Source organism: Drosophila navojoa, chromosome X, assembly GCF_054131105.1.
Source record: "Drosophila navojoa isolate 15081-1374.11 chromosome X, UAZ_NAV_1.0, whole genome shotgun sequence".
Classification (NCBI taxonomy): Eukaryota; Metazoa; Arthropoda; class Insecta; order Diptera; family Drosophilidae; genus Drosophila; species Drosophila navojoa.
In genome coordinates, this window is record NC_142895.1 from 10,804,613 (window position 1) to 10,823,038 (window position 18,426).

Below are 18,426 nucleotides of genomic sequence, written 5' to 3' on the forward strand. Positions count from 1 at the left end.
GAGATGCGGCCCCCGGAAATTGTTTGTGCCACGAACTGCAGTTATGCGGCGCGCTGAGCAACATCTAGCCAACATTTAAACGGCTTCCTGGCGATTGCTATTGCTCTTGTTGTTGTTGCTGTTGCTGTACAATTGGAGCAACCAGCTGCTGCTGCTGCGGCTGCTGTTGCTGTTGCTGTCCAATTTTGATGGATCTTTTGGCTGCTGCTAGAAACAAGCAAGCCACACACAAAATGTTAGCTTCCTGCCATATGAGAAGGTGCTATATATATATATCTGGATCCATCTATATATATATATATATATATATATATATATATATATATATATATATATATATATGTAAATCAAGTTCAGAATTTCAATTGCTTGAGCACAAGCAAAGTATTGCCATACGCAAGCCAACAGCAATTGCTGTTCAGTTGACAAAAACCAACAGCAGCAGCAGCAGCTGCGTATTGCAGCGGTGTCAAAACTGTTAGCAACAACAACAGCAACAGCAACAACTTCAACAAGAACCGCAACGATCCCTAGCTTATTAAAGTTTAATGACTATTGGGGTGGTCTTGGCACGTAGCTGTCACAGTCGCTGCTGCTGCTGCTGCTGTTGCTGCTGCTGTTGTTGTTGCTGTCGCTGAGGATTTGCGCAATGCGCGCAATGGCAGCAAATAATTGCAACGGCAACGTGCAACGATTTGCGGCGGCAACGAGGTGAAGGCAACAACGGCAACAAATGTTTATATGAAAATTGAAAACGATCATTGCGCAATGCGCGCACGGCGACAACAGCACCAACAACAACAACAGCAGCAGCAGCACCACCACCACCAACAACAACAACAACAAAAAGAACCGACAAATAGTCAACGTTTTCTTTTGATGCTTTGCATTCGGCACGCAAAAAGCAACAACAACAGCAGCAGCAACAACAACAACAGCAGCAACAACAACAACAGCAAAAGCTACAACAGCAACTTTATGCCGTTTCATCATGGCACACAGCAACAATTGGCTAATAATATAAATCCAGTGCCCGAAAACTACAACAGCAACGACAGCAATCGTCTTTGGCCCAAGGCTGGCTGCAATATGTTGCTGCTGCTGCTGTTGTTGCTCCAGTTTTTGTTTTGTATTATTATTGTACGTCTAATTTAATTGCATTTCGATGGCTGACCCCGAATGGCAGCTATATGTCAATAAAATTGCTGCTGCACGCCAGCAACATGCACTTGCCGCTGCTGCGGTTGCTGCTGCCGCTGCTGTTGCTGCTGTTGCTTATCGCCTGACCACAAATAACTGCAAATTGTGTGTATAAAAATGCAAACTGCATTGTTTGTCCATGGCTTATCGGCAGCAACTGGCCACTAAATCAGCGTAACAGGCGCAGCAGCAGCAGCAACAACAGCAGCAGCGGCAGCAGCGGCAGCAGCAATGGCAACAAACTGCCAGACAACACGCATGCGCCACCAAAAGTCATGTTCGTGCCACAAAGGCGACACCAAAGCCATACATATTGTAGGTGGCAGCAACAACAACAGCAACAGAAACAACAACAGCAACAGTTGCAGTTAAATGTGGCAATTGCAGCTTAAAGCAGCAACGTTCACACACACACACACACACACACATACACACACCCTAGCTAATCATTTTAGGTAATAATTTTGCATTTTTCTCTGTATGTTGTCGCTGTGTGCAACATGTTGCAAGCGTGCGCGCGCGCCCTTTTTTTTTTTTTTTGCTCGTATATAACTGTCCAGCGTGTGGGCGTGTGCAGCTGCCCAGTTGCATGGAGAATAGCAGCAACGCTTGCCACTTTGAACTCGCCACGCAGTGCAATGGCAGCAGCAGCAGCAACAATTGCAACAACTGCAACAGCAACACAATAGAAAGCCACGCAGGAAGCAGCAGTTTAAGTGCTTGGAAATTTATGAGCAGCACCTAAAGCGAAATCCTTTCACCAGCTTAGACAACGCATTAATAAATCAATAACGCGTTTATAATCATAGCTGATGTTGGGGCGTGTGGCAGGAGGCGGGAGGCAAGAGGCGGGAGGCAAGAGGCGACTTCCGTGCGACAAGCGGCAATTTGGTGCGACAGGGCGGCAACACCTTGGCAACAATGTTGCCGGGGCGAGAGCGACAGCAATTAACAACAAAGAGAGGAGAGATGAAGAGAGAGGGAGAGGGGAGATAGAGAGAGAGAGAGTGTGAGTGAAAGAGCTTTGATCACAATAATATGCAACCCGCGCCAGCAACATGTTGCGCAACTTATCAAAATAATCATCATTCACATCGACTACAGCAACAGCAGCAACAACAACAGCAGCAACAGCAGCAGCAGCAGCAGCAGCAGCAGCGACAGCAACGCAGGCAGCATTATGATAATCGCAATGCGGCGGCAATGTTGAAACGAACAACAAAATTGCAACTGTTTCTCATGCAGCGTCTGTTCCGCTGTGCGCCCCGTGCCGCCCAGCCGTTGTTGTTGTTGCTGTTGTTGCTGGAGCAAAATGCAACTGCTGCATGTTGCAATTAATAATCGACGTGGCAAAGCAACTGGCTAGGCGCGGCAGCAGCAGCAACAACAGCAACAACAGCAACAGCAACGGCATCGTCGTGCGCCCTTCTTTTTGATTTAAAATGTGCCGCCATCGTTTTGGCCCGCACGTAGGCGTACTCACACGCAGCACACACACACAGACACACACATTCATATACATATGTAAAGATTCCTCCTCGCACCCACTTGGGGCTGCCCTTCAGCTCCTCGCCGCCTCCTGCCGCCGCCCAGGCGCGCAACAAGTGTTGCTGCAACCACTTGGCATCATCAGTCAAGTGTCTTTGGTGTTGCTGCCGTCTGTTGCTGCTGCTGCTGCTGCTGTTGCCTGTCTGGCCTGCCGGCAATGTCACTGTCTTATGATTCTGGCGGTTTCTGTGTTTCTCTTTCTGTTTCTCTTTCTGCTTGGCCTGCTCCATGGCCATCGCCTTTGTGCATCTTTGTGTGGGTCGGCAGATCGTCATCGAGCGATTGCCCACTGACCACAATAGTTGCTCGTGTTTGCTGCTGTTGCTGTTGTTGTTGCTGCTGCTGCTGCTGCTGCTGGCAGTGCCAAAATGCGCACAAAGCCAAATATATCAGCTGTAGAGATTTATAATTTATAATGCAAGCTAGAAAACAGCAAAAAATAAATTATAATAAATTAAATAAATTAAAGAATAAAATAAACAAAATTATTATTATTATAATGATTAAATTTAAAATTAAATGAAGATTAACTAAATTGAAAAATAAAATGAACAAAATTAGTATTATTATTTTGATTGAATTTAAAATTAAATAAAGATTAAATAAATTGAAAAATAAAATGAACAAAATTAAAATATGTAAATAAGAAAAACTTCAATAAAGATGAAGAAAAATAATTAAGTTTGTTTACAAAAAAAAAAGTAATGAAAATTAGAGTCCACTCAAAGCTCCCACCTGACCTCTTGAACCCAATTTCTAGAAATATTCGATTTTGAACTGTTTTTTATTATGGCTAAAAAAAGAAAAGATAATAATTATAATAATAAAATGCAGTTAGTTCGTAGTCGATTTTCTATGGGTGCCGCCTCTGCGGCTCTGCGCGTCTGCGTCGCGTCGCGTCGCGTCGTCTCGGCGCCTTCTGAACTCGATTATGTGCGTTTTAGCGCAGTGGCACGCCCAGTGGGCGGCGCTGGCAGTGAAACGTCGCTTGACGGTGGAAATTTATGTGGCCCACTAATAAGTTAGCTGGCAATTACGCTGATAAATAAATAAATCAGCGCCGCAAAACTTCGATGGCGGCGCCTTTGTGGAGAAGCCACTGTACGAGACGAGCCGAGCGGAGCCGCTGGATGCCGCTGGAGGCCGCTGGAGGCCGCGTGCTGTGGGTGTGTGACAAGTGCAGCCAGTGGTGCAGCGAGTGGTGCAGCGCGGCGGTCCAGCGGCGCCATTCAAATTCAAATTCGCATGTGATCGGCCAAGCATGAGTCAGCCGCGGCGCTGGTGGCCTGTGGTGCAGTAGGGTGGGGCACACAGAGAGATAGAGCAAGAGAGAGGGAGAGAGAGGGAGGGAGAGAGAATGGAGGTAGAGGAGCAGAGAAGCTTCTCGTCAGCGGCGCTTAATTAGAAAATTGCTAATAACTCATGCACACGAACAAATTTCAATATTAATGAGGTTTTAAGGCAGCAACCGCAACAACAGCAACAGCAGCAACAACCAACAACAACAGCAGCAGCAGCAGCAGCAGCAGCAACTGCTGCAACGGCGACTTAATTGAAAACTTTTTGAATCGTGCCGTCATATGAAGAAGATGCAGCAGCAGCAGCAGCAACAGCAGCCGCAGCAGCAACAGTTGCCAGTTGGGCCTGGCCCAAACTGTGCGCAATGGGAGGCACAGCAGCAATTGTTGCTGCTGCCTGTCTTACGCTGCCGCTGCCGCTGCTGCTGCTGTTGCTGCGGGCCTGTTGCTCCTGTTGCTCATTAAGTAGCATGAAAACTCAATAGGTTGCTGCCTATTTTGTTTTTTTCATTTCTTTTTGTATACTGCTGCGCAATTAACGGTCGCCTCGTCTTTGACTGATTTAGTTGTCAGCTGAGCAGGGGCAGCGGCAGCAGCAGCGACGGTGGCAGCGGCAGCAACATGTTGCTGGCATTCATAATTAGCATGCAAGCGGCATAAATCGCAGCAGCGGCAGCAACAACAATTAACAGACCCAAATTGCATGCAACACACACATGCACACACACACACATACACATGCACACAGACGTGCACGCTTTCTATGTCTGCCACACAGCTATTGCAGCTACTTAGCATGCAGTGCAGCGTTTGATGTCTGCCACAGAACACGTAGGCAACAGCAACAGCAACAGCAGCAACAGCAACAGCAACAACAACAGCAACTGTCAATTATATTAGTTGCTGTTACACAGCGCGCTAATTCAAAAATCATGCGTGGGCAGCAGCAGCAGCAGCAGCAGCAACCTGGCACGCCAGCAACATTGCCCTCTATGCCAGCAGCAACATGGATGCTAGCAACTTTTCTTAATTAAGTGACGACCCGCTGTTGCTGCTGCTGTTGTTGCTGTTGCTCTTGCTGCATGCAAATTTAATTTGCGTCTTGTCGCGACCTTTGGCCATTGCGTGTTGCTGCTGCTGCTGGCAGCGGCCATAACTTCTCGGCAGCAACATTTCGCATTGTTGTTTGGCCACAAATTGATATTTAACTGGTTGCTCGGCTCGGCTCGGCCTGGCCTGGCTCAGCTTGGCTTGGCTTGGCTTGGCTTGGGCCTGGTAAAAGTTCGCACGACTTTTCGCCTTAGCCAAATCGGCAAATGCACGCGTATTTAACATTTACGATCCATTCAAACGGATTCTCAATCTGATCGCACTATCTCACTCTGGCCCTCCCCTGCTCCTGCTGCTGCTGTTGCTGCTCTCGCAATCTTCTCGATATTCGCGATTGTTGCTCGTGTCGTTATCTGTGGCAATATCTCTGGGGGCCAATCCACTTCTGTTGTTGCTGCTGCTGCTGCTTGCATTTCTATCGTGTGTGCGCCGTTAATGTTTTTACTTAACCAGCAACACACACACACACGCACACACACACGCCTCGTTGCATGCTGTGTGCGTAGCGCAATAAATCAAAGTTTTATTTGTTGAAATAAATTCACAGTTTATTGCTTCGTTATTATTTGCGCTGCTGCTGCTGCTGCTGCTGCTGCTGCTGCTGCTGCTGCTGCTGCTGCTGCTGCTGCTGTGGCAATGAACGTTATTGCTGGCTGAATGCAACAACAACAACAACAACAGCTGCGACAGACAGCCATCAAACACTCGCAACTGCGGCAAACGCATGCCGGAAATGTTTATTGTTCTTCTTGTTATAACTGTTTGCTGTTGCTGTTGCTGTTGTTACTGTTGCTCTTGCTGTTGCTGTTGCTGATCTCTTTCTAATTTTCACCTCGTTGCAGTATCATGCGTTTAGCTCACGACTTTCGTATTAATCATTGCCTCGACTCTATAAAGCAATTGTGAAATGAATAGGCCGGCCAATTAGTAACGATATTCCTGCCGATAGCCACGCTGCAGTTATCGATAACAGGCTGTTGTGGACATATTCAATACAGCTTGGCATTTAGACGTGGAATTTAAAAATTGAGATTTTTAAAACCGATTTTTTTTTCATTTTTTTTAAACTTTATTTATTTGTAAATTAATGGGAACAAATTTTTATTGAAATATTTTTGGCATTAATTAATGCAAAATTTAGTTACATCAACTTATTTATTTAGTTGTTATATATTCATTCTAATTAAACAGAAAATTTTGGAATTAATGAATTCAATTTAATATAATTTTGTACTTTTTTTTATATACATATATTGTGTTAATTATAATATAAATATTAAATAAAATTCATAAATATTAAATAAAAAATTAATAATATTTAAATAAATAATTTGTATATATATTGTATATATATTTATTTATTATATACATTTTTAAAATATTTTTATACTTAAAAAAAAAAACATTTTATTTTTAAATATTCGAATCTCCTACATTTATTTGTTATTTATGCATTAATTAATTCCTAAAATTTAATGCGCATGAGAACAAAAAAAAAAAACTTGGCCTAATCGTCTTTTGATTATAGCCATAATACCGCCTAAGCCAAGACAAAAAAAGAAACAAAACAATTTTAATGCCAATTTTGAGTTTTTTTCTTTTTTTTTTTTCAATCTTTCGTCTTTGGCTGCACAAAAATTGCAAGTCAAGCCGATCTGTGGCAATACCACGCCCTAGCCACAGCCACGCCCCTTCCACCTGACTGTCAAGAGGTTGTCAGTGACATTTTTGAACCCTGACCGCCTTTTTTTTCCTTCTTCTTATTTTGCCACACGTTTTACCATTAATTACCAATAGAGATACGAACAGATATGTCTATATGTGCGTGTGTGTGTGTGTTTAAACATTACGCAATGTCTTCAATTGGCAAAACTCTGCAGCGTTTAATTGAACAAATATTCGCATGCACATGCAATGCGTCGATGTCGATAATGATCAATAACGATAACGATAGCGATAAATAAGCAACTAAAGAAACATATATCAATTATACAATTACTAAACATTAAAATTATAAAATAAATTGGAAGTGTGTATAGAAGCTGAAACATGATTCATTATATTATTTTCATAGAGCTGGAATAAATACCCCAGAGATTTGAGCTTTTTTATATTCCCATATTATATGATTTACTCTCACAAATGGAAATCTAATCCAATATTTATTCATAAATTTTCTCTTTGGCTTGATCTATTTGCAGCAGCGTAAGCTGTCACCGACATGGGCAGTGAGCAATACTGCTTGAGGTGGAACAATCATCAATCCAACCTGTTAGGGGTGTTTAGTCAATTATTACAGGACGGGAGCCTGGTGGACGTTACATTAGCTTGTTCAGGGGGCCCATCCATCAGAGCCCATAAGGTGAGTGACTTTCAAATGAGATATAATAAATATTTACAAAATCTTTAACTATAATATATAGAGCTATAAATGATTACCAAGCTATAGTTATAGTTATAGATATATGTTTTATACAATCGATAAGTTATCGCTGATTTAATTTCAATTGAAAACTGTAGTTCATCAATAATCGATTAACAAATGTTGATATATTGCAAATAATCGATCGATAATATCGTAAATCATCGATAAACGATACAGGAATGTTGAAATATTGTAACCGATAACCGATCAATAATATCGTAAATTGTTGCTACTTCACATGAATGCTCAAATATGATAAATAATCGATATTTAATATCGTAAAATGTTTGAACACCGTAAATGATCTATCGCTATAACGTAAATAGTCAATATTATCGATTGTCGACTTTTTGCAATATTATGTTGAATATATTGTATTGTAAACATGTTTCAATATTTTATGTACTTTATCGATAACACTGTATGTCGTCGATAAACAATTGTTTTAATATGCTTGAAAACTTGAACCTTAAATTACACAAAAGAGAGCATACACAAGATGGGATATACGACTATACGCTGTGATATCAAGTGTGAATTCGACATAATATTATGTTTAACCTACCTGTCTAAGATATATCATATATCACATATGCATACATACATTCATATCTCTATATACACATAAATTTATGCACATGCTTGTTTCAAATTTCCATATGCTTGCTGTGCTAGCCAAGTGGGCAGAGCGATTGCAACTGCAACTGCAACTGCAACTGCAATTGGGAACTGTAAAATGCGGAAGTTGTCGGCAAGCTGCGATCAAGGTCGCTGCCAGCTGTTGTTGCTGGTTTTCTGTAGGCCTCTCAAAATGCCAGTCGCATAAATTAACGAAGCAGCAATACAAACAACAGCAACAGCAACAACAGCAGCAGCAACAACAACAGCAGCAGCAGCGGCAGCAACACGATCAAATGCAATTTACACATTTGTCAGTAAATTGTCAACTTAGCGCGCGCAGAGCACTAAACGAGACGCCGCTGCTGTCGGCGTCGCTGTCGGCGTCGCTGCATGTTGCTGGCGCTGCTCGTTTGTTGCTGGCAACAATGTTGACAAGGTCAGCGCCTAATAGAAATTGACTGCGCCCCGCCACGTGGCTGTCGTCATTGGCGTGAGTGTGTGTGTGTGTGTGTGAGTGAGTGCATAAATCATGCGTTGCCGTGCAGCAGCAACAGCAACAGCAACAACAACAACTGCAACCGCAACGCTTTGCGCACGTCTGTCAATTGAAATTCCTGTTAAATTAAGCGGAAAATATTTAACTGCGTTGCTACTACTGCCGCAGCAGCAGCAGCAGCAGCTACAGCAACAGCAGCAGCAGCAACAAGCAACAGCAACCTGTAGCCATGCTGCTGCTGCTGCTGCTGCTGCTGCTGCTCCTACCTTTTGATGTTTGAGCTGATAAAGTTATTTTGAATGTAATTTCTAGTCAATGCATAGAAAAACTGGTAAATTGTTCAATTATAATGCGTTTATTATACCAGCAACAACAACAGCAACAGCAACAACAGCAGCAACAGCAATAGCAGCAACAACAGCACTTGACACTGATATGGCCAGTGATTGCCAGACAAGCCACACTTGACCAGGCCGTTTCCATCTTGGCCAAGCGGGCGACAGCCCGAGCTGCTCATTAGGCCACGCTTAGGCGCTGTCAGCAACAGCAACAGCAACAGCAACAATTGCTATTCGCTTGGCGACACAAAACGAATTTGTTGCATTTTCTAGCTGAGTGCGACGCATGTGACTTTACATTGCATGCTCTGAGGTATCGCAGGGATAGTCATAACAACGATGATTTCAGAAATGGGAGCTGCTAGCTTGAGACTCTGGTTTATGTTTATTGTTTGTTGCCTAAAGCTAAAACAAGAAAATTTATAAATTCTTTATCATTTAACATTTTATTTTTATTGAAAATTTAATGCAAAGCAATTTCAAAAATTACATGACATTACAAAAACTGTAACTTAAACCTTTTCAAAAAATGTATCTTATCCATTTTTGAATATTTTAAATACAAAAAACTAAAATTTTTATTGTATTTTTTTTTTTTTTTAATTTTAACAATTTTTGGAAATTACATTCAACAAAAATGGTTACTTAAAATTTTTCAAATATTTATTAAAAACATTTTTTTTTCTTGCAAATCTTAAATTCAATAAATTTTAATTTTTATTGAATTTATTTTATTTTATTTTATTTTATTTTATTTTATTTTATTTTGTTTTATTTTATTTTATTTTATTTTATTTTATTTTATTTTATTTTTTGTTGTTAATATAAAATCAACTCTAAGTTAACAAAGTATGTATTTTTATGTATTTATTTTTATATATTTGTTTTTATATATATTTTAATTTTTATTAAATTTTAACAAATATTTTTTTTTAAATTAACTTGCAAGAGTTTTAAAAGTTGACTTAAATAAATACATTTTAATTAATTCCAAATGCATAAAAACAAATATTTAATATAATTTCCAGCATTTCTGCTGCAAATTTAAAGAATCCTGAGGCAAATGCAAATTGAAGCCAAAATGCTAGACATTCACTGGGAAACTCTTTCCATTCGCTACTCAAGCCCCAGCCCGTTCCCTGCTCTAATCTAACTAGATCTAACGGAGCTAACGGAGCTAAAACATTTCATTAGGAATTGAACAGATTTGTGTGTGCCTTTGGAGCTGTTTGCATGTGCCTTAGCCAAATAGTCTGCGCTGGCTAAGTACATAATTGTTATGGGCAATGGGCCCTTGGGCCGTGGTTGGGGCACCGGACATGTGAGGCTGCTCGCTGCCTTCTGCTCTCGACTAGTATCTCAAGCTCTGGACTTTTGTGGACAAATGCCCCAACTGCTTTTCAATAACTCGTGCGATTCTCATTTCTTTTTTTTTTCTGGCTGTCGTCGTCGAGTCAACTTCATTAGTCGCAGGGACAAAAACAACATCAGGCTAACGGAGCTGATGAATTCATTTCCTTTTTGGACTGAATTTCGGGACGGACGAAATTACAAGAGTAGCAGAAGCAGAAGCAGAAGCAGAAGCAGAAGAAGAAGTCAAAAGAAAATGAGAAAAAACAAATGCAGAGAATGAAGTGAAAACGTTGCGATAGGGCATTATGAATGTCGGAATACTCTAGCTCTAGAACTGTAGAGAAAACACGCCCCCGAATGGGCGAAAGTACATGCATCCGCTTTATCTCATTCAAATTATATTGTCCACCTGAGTATATATTCCAAATTTCAACTCTCTAGCACTTCAACTGCCATAGTTTCAGGTATACTAGAACCTTTCCGATTTGCCACGCCCCACTTGAAGCCATTTTATCCAAGATTTTACAAATACATAAAATTTCAAGTCCTTAGCTTCAATAGTGCTAAAATGGTTTGCATTCAGAGTAACTGACGAGCCAATATACCCAATTTATTTCGATGAATGAGTATAAAAACGGGCTAAATGAAATTGAAACTGAGCGAGGACGATGAATGCAAAATCCTTGGCACATGCAAGTGTTGCTGTTGTTGTTAGCGCTTTGGCAAACTAATTAGCAAATGTACACACACACACACACGCACCACACACACACAGACATAGAGACTTGGACAAATGTCAACATATCTAAAAGCTAATAAAGCAAGGAATTGAATTGCTAAAGCAACTCAAACTTGAGGCAAAAGAAGTCCGAGCGAAAGCCAAAGCCAAAGCCAAAGCCAAAGCGGAAGCCAGCTGTCAATTACTTTTGCATATCCTTGCACTCAATCCTTGTTGTTGTTGTTGCTGTTGTTGTTGCTGCTGTTGATAACGAGCTGAGTTGTGACGCTGCAGGCGCCTTCACAGCCGTCCAAAGAGCGACAAAAAATTGCTAAATTGATTAAAAAGCAAAGTGTCGATGAACGAGCCAATGATGACAGCAGCCCAGAGCCCGGCACCGACTCCTGCCGGCCGACTCCTGCTCAGCCCTGCCCGCAAACCGACTGGCCAGGACATTTAGCCCGGACCTGCTAAAGTCAATGGGCAAAACTAAAAAAAAGAAAAAAAAACAAACACAGTAAACAAAAAAAAACTAGATTGAAGAAAAAAAGTGATGCCAAAGCGTGCGGCAGCAAAAACCCCGAGTCCTCCATGCAAGGGATAGCCGACAACAGCAGCAACAGCAACAGCAACAGGACACGCAGCAGGAGTCGCACTAGCTGACAACAGGACGCCGCAGTCCTCGCCAAATGTACTAAACACGCAGACCCTCAACTGCTGTGCAAACGTTGGGTCAACTCTGAAGTTAGCCCGGAACGGCACTCGCCGAGAGATACGGCTGCCATCGATTCATGTGCAAGTCTTAAAAATTGGTGAATATTGGAGACTATGTAGGACAGATGTAAATGTTATTGACTTCCTCTTCTGAACCAATCCTCAATCCTAGATATTCCATCAGCAGGAAAAGTTAGTAAGTCAAATAGTATTCTATGGTATAGGCCAAAGTACAGAGCGCCTGCTTATGCGTGTTTGTGTTTGTGTAGATGCGTCGTATGATGGGAATATCAATTCTTCCAAGGCTTCAAGGCAGTCTCAATTGAGCACTCTTACTTGTCTGATTGACAGCTTGACTGGCTTAGGTCTACTATATCATATTTTATCTGTTATATACATATATTAATTTATAATATTATTAATTAATTTTATTCAATTTGTTGAGCTTTTGTTACTTTATTTTTCAATCATTTTTTTTTTTGATTTGTTACTTTATTTTTTAATCATTTTTTTGTACTATTTTCTAATATTTTCTTCAATTATATAATATTTTATGGGTATTATATGTATGTATATAACATAAAATTCTATTAAATTCCAATATTATTCATTAAATTAATTCAGTTTTTTGTGCTTTTATGTTTTAATATTTTTTTTTTATTATTTACTAACATTATATTCCAATATTATTCATTAAATTTATTCACATTTTTGTGCTTTATTTTTCTTAATTTTTGTTTATATATTTTATCTAATATTTTTAGTTTTCCTCTCCGAGATCGATAAATAGTTATCGATAACAATTTTGAGCTAGTGCCATCATTGTATTCAGTCCATGACCCCATATCCCTTTATAAATCGAACAAGTTCTATCCCCTTGAAGAAATTCGTTCTCAATAATTCTCAAAAATAAATCGAATAAAACTGATCCTCTTTTATTTCGAATTATATATTATTATTACGATTTATATATTTGTCTTCATTCCTATTTATCTTGTTCTCCATGAATATCCTTGACTATAATATGCTCAGCTATTCCTGTGAATTCTTCTAATGTTTCTGCTTGAACTGCCCTCGCATTGTCCTTTTACCTTATATTTCCATGCACATGCATGCCTAGTCATGTGTGTGCGTGTGTGTGCTCTGTAGTTTTTGCTGGCCGCACAGCCGCAGGCTTTTGTAATCCCTTGCCCAGCATCATCACGCCACTCGCCACCCGCCACCCGTCACCGTGCCCTGCGCCTGCACCGTCTCCTGCCAGCGCAGCTCCACGTTCTTCGGCTTGACACCCGCAACTTTTTAGAGGCTGCCGCCGCGTTGGGTCCGTTGGGTCGCTCTCAATGCCAAACGGCAGCAGCACTTTAACTCAATTTGAGGCATTTAACGTATGCTCGGTTGATATTTGATGCGATTTGCTAGTCCACCTCCATTGTCACGTTTTTTCTTGTGCTGCTGCTGCTGCTGCTGCTGTTGCGGATGTGTTGCCCGAAGGCAAACAAAGTGTAACAAATGTCGTTGGCAAACTGTGCCCCGGGGGCGGTGGGCTGTGGGCGCTGGGTGTGGCGGGGCTTCCACTAAATTGAGAGTCAGTGACCACTGAAGCGAGCTGGTGGTGCGCTCGGTGGTGCAGTTGCTGTTGCTGTTGCTGTTGCTGTTGCTGCGGCTCGTCACAATTGTTGGCAAATGACTTTCGATGACTTTGGGTTAAAAAAAGAAATTGAGGAGAGAGAAAAAACTGTTGCAAATATTTGCCACATTTCTTTTATTGTTTTTTTTTTTTTTTTTCATGCGAATTGTGGGCGAGGTGGGTGTGGTGGGTGTGGTGGGTGTGGGTGGCTGCTTGTTGTCTTAAGCTGATTTGTTGGCTCTCTAAGAGCTGATTGAGTTGGGCTAATCCTGCTGCTCCTGCTGCTCCTGCTGCTCCTGTGGCCAAGTCAATTTGCACTGGCTCACTGTAGCTGGGCGGAGGGGAGAGAGGGGAGTGCGGTGTACAAATGGAATTGCTCGATGGGGCGTTTGATGGCGTTCCGAGGCGTGGCTGGCATGAAGCATGTTCAACAACATGCCACACATTCATTGTGCATTGTTGTTGCCGTTGCTGGCGTTGTCAAAATGCATATGCAAACACTTAACGGCAACAACAGCAGCTCGTAAGTCTTGCCAACACTTTTTTTTGACAAGCCGCCAGCAACAGCAACAGCAACAACAGCAGCAGCAACATGGTGTGGCCGCCTCTATTGGCAGCTGCAACAACTTGCAACATATGTCGGACAACAACAGCAACAACTATCAACAATTGCAGCTACAATAAAACAAATTGCCTGCCTGGCAGAAATCAAGTAAAATGTCAAAAAAAAAAAATATGCAACAATTTTCATATCGCAAATATAGCAAACAAAAATAATAAGAGAAGGAATATGAAAAGATTAATAAATAATAATAATAACAATAATAGAAATAACGCATATTTTGCCTTCAGTTGTTGCTGCTGCTGCTGGCATTGCTAATTGTTGCTTGTCATTGATAAGCAGCAGCAGCAGCAGCAACTGGGGCGAGGGGCGGGGCTGTGCAGAGCTGCCACAGTTGAGCAATCGCTGCCATTAAGTGCATGCAAAGCCTCGCACGCGCAGGCGGCAGAGAGCAAAGGACAAGGATATGGCCAACAGCCAGCGAGTGCCAAACACAAATGCAATGCCACTTGGCATGCAAATGAGATTTAAATGTAAGCCAGATAAGTGAGAAACCACTCAGTGGGGATATCGTTACGAGTTGCATGGAACCAAGTCACGGTTAAGTGGGAAGTTGCATTCCAAACGGAATAATATTGCTAATGTCAATGATAATGCTAATGATATCGAAAATGAGAATGTCGATTAAAATCAATAAATGAGTTGCCAATGAGAATGATAAAGTTATTGCTAAGGCACGGCTAATGCTAATACTAATGCTAATACTAATGATATTGTCAATGCTTATGATAATGCTAATTGTAATGACAATGAAAATGTCATTTAGAATGCATGAATGAGTGTGTCAATGAGAATGATAAAGATATTGCTAAGGTACTTCTAATAATAATGCTAATAGTAATATTAATGAAAATACTAATGATAATGTAACTATGTAAATGTCATTTAGAATGAATGAATGAGTATGATGAAGATATTGCTGAGATATGGCTAATGCCAATGCTTATGCTACTACTAATATTAATGATAATACTAATGATAATGCTAATGCTAATGCCTATTATAATGACAATGAGAATGATAGAGATATTGCTAAAGATACTTCTAATGCTAATGTCCATGACAATGCTAATGATAATGACAATGAGAATGGCAATGATAATGAAAGCGAGAATTTTAATGAAAATGAAGATATATCTAAGGGTAATGATAATTCTATTGCTAATTGATAATGCTAATGATAACGACAATGAGAATTATCGAAATATTGCCAAAGTTAATTTCAATGATAATGCTATTTGACAATGACCATGAAAATGTCAATAAGAATGATTAAGATATTGCTAGAGGTGTTTCTAATGCTAATGCCAATGTTAGAGCCAATGACAAGGAGAGTGTCACTGAGAGTGATAAAGATATTGCTAGGGCTACTTCTAATGCTAGTGTTAGTACTTCTACTAAGACTATATTAACTAAATCTCCATCATACCTCTAAAGCTCTACTTTGAGCAGCTGCTCGTAAATTCTCATCCCACAGCATAAACGTGAATAATTATCAGAGTATGCATATGCTTATACATATATTTAGATCAAGATACCGTTTATACACTTATCGGCTTGTTGTTATCCACATCCATTACAAATTAACGTTTTTCCAACTCTCCAATTAGACTCATATAGTTCACGATCCAAACTCATTTAAGCAACATAGTTTTGGCCGGCAGCAACCGCACCCTAAAATGCATTTGCATAATTATAAAGCGAAAATATGGTTCAACCACACAAAATATGAATTTACAACCAAAGAAGGTAACAACAACAACGGCAACAGCAACCACAACAACAACAAACACAAAATGCAGTTAATTGCAATTTGGATGTTAACAAGTCGAACAAATTGCAACCGCAACAACAACAACAACAAGAACTGCAACAATCGAAAGGCAACGTGCTCATTATAATTATCAAGCAACGTGATAATGTGGAGCAACAACAACAACTAAATACAGTTATGTGGGCGGTCACGTTGCGTATGCGCAATATGCGAAAGTTGCGCATGCGCCGCGTTCAACATTTGCCATCACTAATGCAGCCGGACAGGCCAAAGGCAATGCAGATAGATATATGATATATCCGTATATTCTATATGTAGATCAATTATAATTTGATAAATGATAAATGGTCAACGATCGACAGCCGGCAACGCAGGCCAAGCCAAGCCAACGAGCCGTGGTGACTCACTAACAAGAGTCTTGAAAACAATATCGATCTGAGCCATAATCGATAACATATCGAACAGCAAGGAGTGTGTAGTGCCGTGTTGTTGATGTTGCTAAGGCTGATTGGCAGCCCATGGGACTGTAGGGGGGTATAACACTATAACTAAACAACAATGTTCAGTTATAATGTTATCGATAACATATCGAACAGCAAGACAAGCAAATGCAAATGGTGTGGGTAAACTAAGCTGATGACAATATTAAAGTATTAAGTTCCAAACGTATTGCCAGTTAATTCACAATAGCAATATGGCAAACAGTCATAATGTTATCGATAACATATCGAGCAGCAAGGTATGCAAAAGAAATTAATGTGGCTAAGCCAGGTTTATTGACATTGATCCAAATCCCAATATGGTTAACTGACAATGTTCAGCTATATTGTTATCGATAACATATCGAACAGCAAGGTATGCAAATGAAAATAAAAAGCCAAGTTGATTGATAGTACTAAATGTTTAAGCTCCAAGCTAAACGTACTGCTAGTTAATTCCCTATAGGAATATGCTTAACAGCAATAATGTTATCGATAACATATCGAACAGCAAGCCATGCAAACGCAGATTAATACGCGAAAGGCTTAAGTATATGATTCAAGCTTCAAGTCCCAAGCTAAGCTAATGGTTAATAAATCACTATAGCAGGTCAATAGGATTTAGAGGGTATAGCAGTCTAGTTAACTATCGATGATTGGCTAAAATGTTATCGATGATTGACTAGAATGTCGTTAGAAGCAGAAGAAAAGTGTATTCAAGAGATAGTTGACATCAATATTAATATCGAATTTTGATCATAATAATTATAGCAGTAATAATTATAGCAGTCCAATGAGCATTGCTTGCTATAATGAAATATTTTAATATGAGACATTGACAACAGCTGTTGTTACGTTTACAAAAAATAGGAAAACGAAAAACTTGCAATATTTCATTTTCCATTTTCGTTCAGTCTTTGGTCCGGCTGCAAAAAAAATTTGTTGATTACACGATTTGATTAGGCGATGCATTACTCAACTCGCTGCCATAATTATCAATTAGCAATCAATTGATTATATTACCATATTATGCCAGGCACCGCAAGCGGCGACAGCAGCAACAACAGCAACGACAGCGACAACAGCAACACGCTGTACTATTGCTTACAATTTCTAGCGATTACAATAAAACAATGGCAATGCACAGCAGAAACAACAGGAAAACAAAAAGCAACAACAACAGCAATAACAACAACAACAATTGCATATCAATGCATTCCACGGCAACAGCAACAGCAACAGCAACACAAATAACGCATATTGCTGCCGGCAATCTTTTTTTTTTTTTGTTTTTGTTTTTTTTCGGCCTGGGAAAATAATCGACAACAGCAACAACAACACGGTTAATTTAAATTGGAAAATTATACAAAAATATTCAAAACGTTCGCTGTGTGCGCAGCTCTGTAGTTGTTGCTGTTGTTGCTGTTGCTGTTGTTGCTGTTGTTGCGAGTTTTCTTTACATTCGAATCTCTGTTAATCTGTGCAGCGCTCAAACGTCACGTTTTCACGCGGCCAACTATGCAACCTACGGCTAGCAACAACAACAGCAGCAGCAACAAGCAACAACAACTACAACAACTGCAGCAACAACTGCAGCAACAAGAACTGGAATCTAACGATGACGGCTGACTGCAATCAACAAAAGCAATTCACGCATTCAATTAAATGCCTTCAAATGCGACTTGCCGACATTTTGTTGTTGTTGCTGTTGTTGCTGTTGCTGTTGTTGCTGTTTGCAGTTGTTGCTGTCGCTGGAGTATGCATTAAAATGGTATAAAATTGTCATGTTAATAACCAATAATTGTTAATTTACAACACACTCGCAATTCGTTGCGTTTTTTATTTTTTTTTTTTTTTATTTTTATTTACTTATTTTGATTTTTTTTTTTCCTTTGAGTTATTTGCGTTTTGACTCGTTTTGGCATTTGGCCGCAAGTCAATTAACATATTTTGTTTTTTCCTATTGAAGTTTTATTTTTGGATTTCGGAAATGCTGAAAAGAATGCGTTTTTAATTTATGATAATATTAATGGATAAATAAATCCATATAAATCTATATAAATGAATAAAAATTAGTGAAAATGCAGCTGTGCTAATGGGCTA

General features: G+C 40.1%; 1 protein-coding gene across 7 annotated transcripts in view; it reads left to right on the forward strand.

Moving 5' to 3' along the window:
- mamo (maternal gene required for meiosis) overlaps positions 1-18,426 on the forward strand; it is a 163,748-nt gene that overhangs the window by 80,727 nt on the left and 64,595 nt on the right. For all 7 annotated transcript variants that reach the window (XM_089263416.1, XM_089263422.1, XM_089263417.1 and 4 more), the window contains one exon: positions 7,358-7,518. In XM_089263416.1, coding sequence (XP_089119542.1) covers positions 7,378-7,518 — 141 coding nt within the window. In that variant the 5' untranslated portion in view covers positions 7,358-7,377. The remainder of the gene's footprint in view (positions 1-7,357; positions 7,519-18,426) is intronic.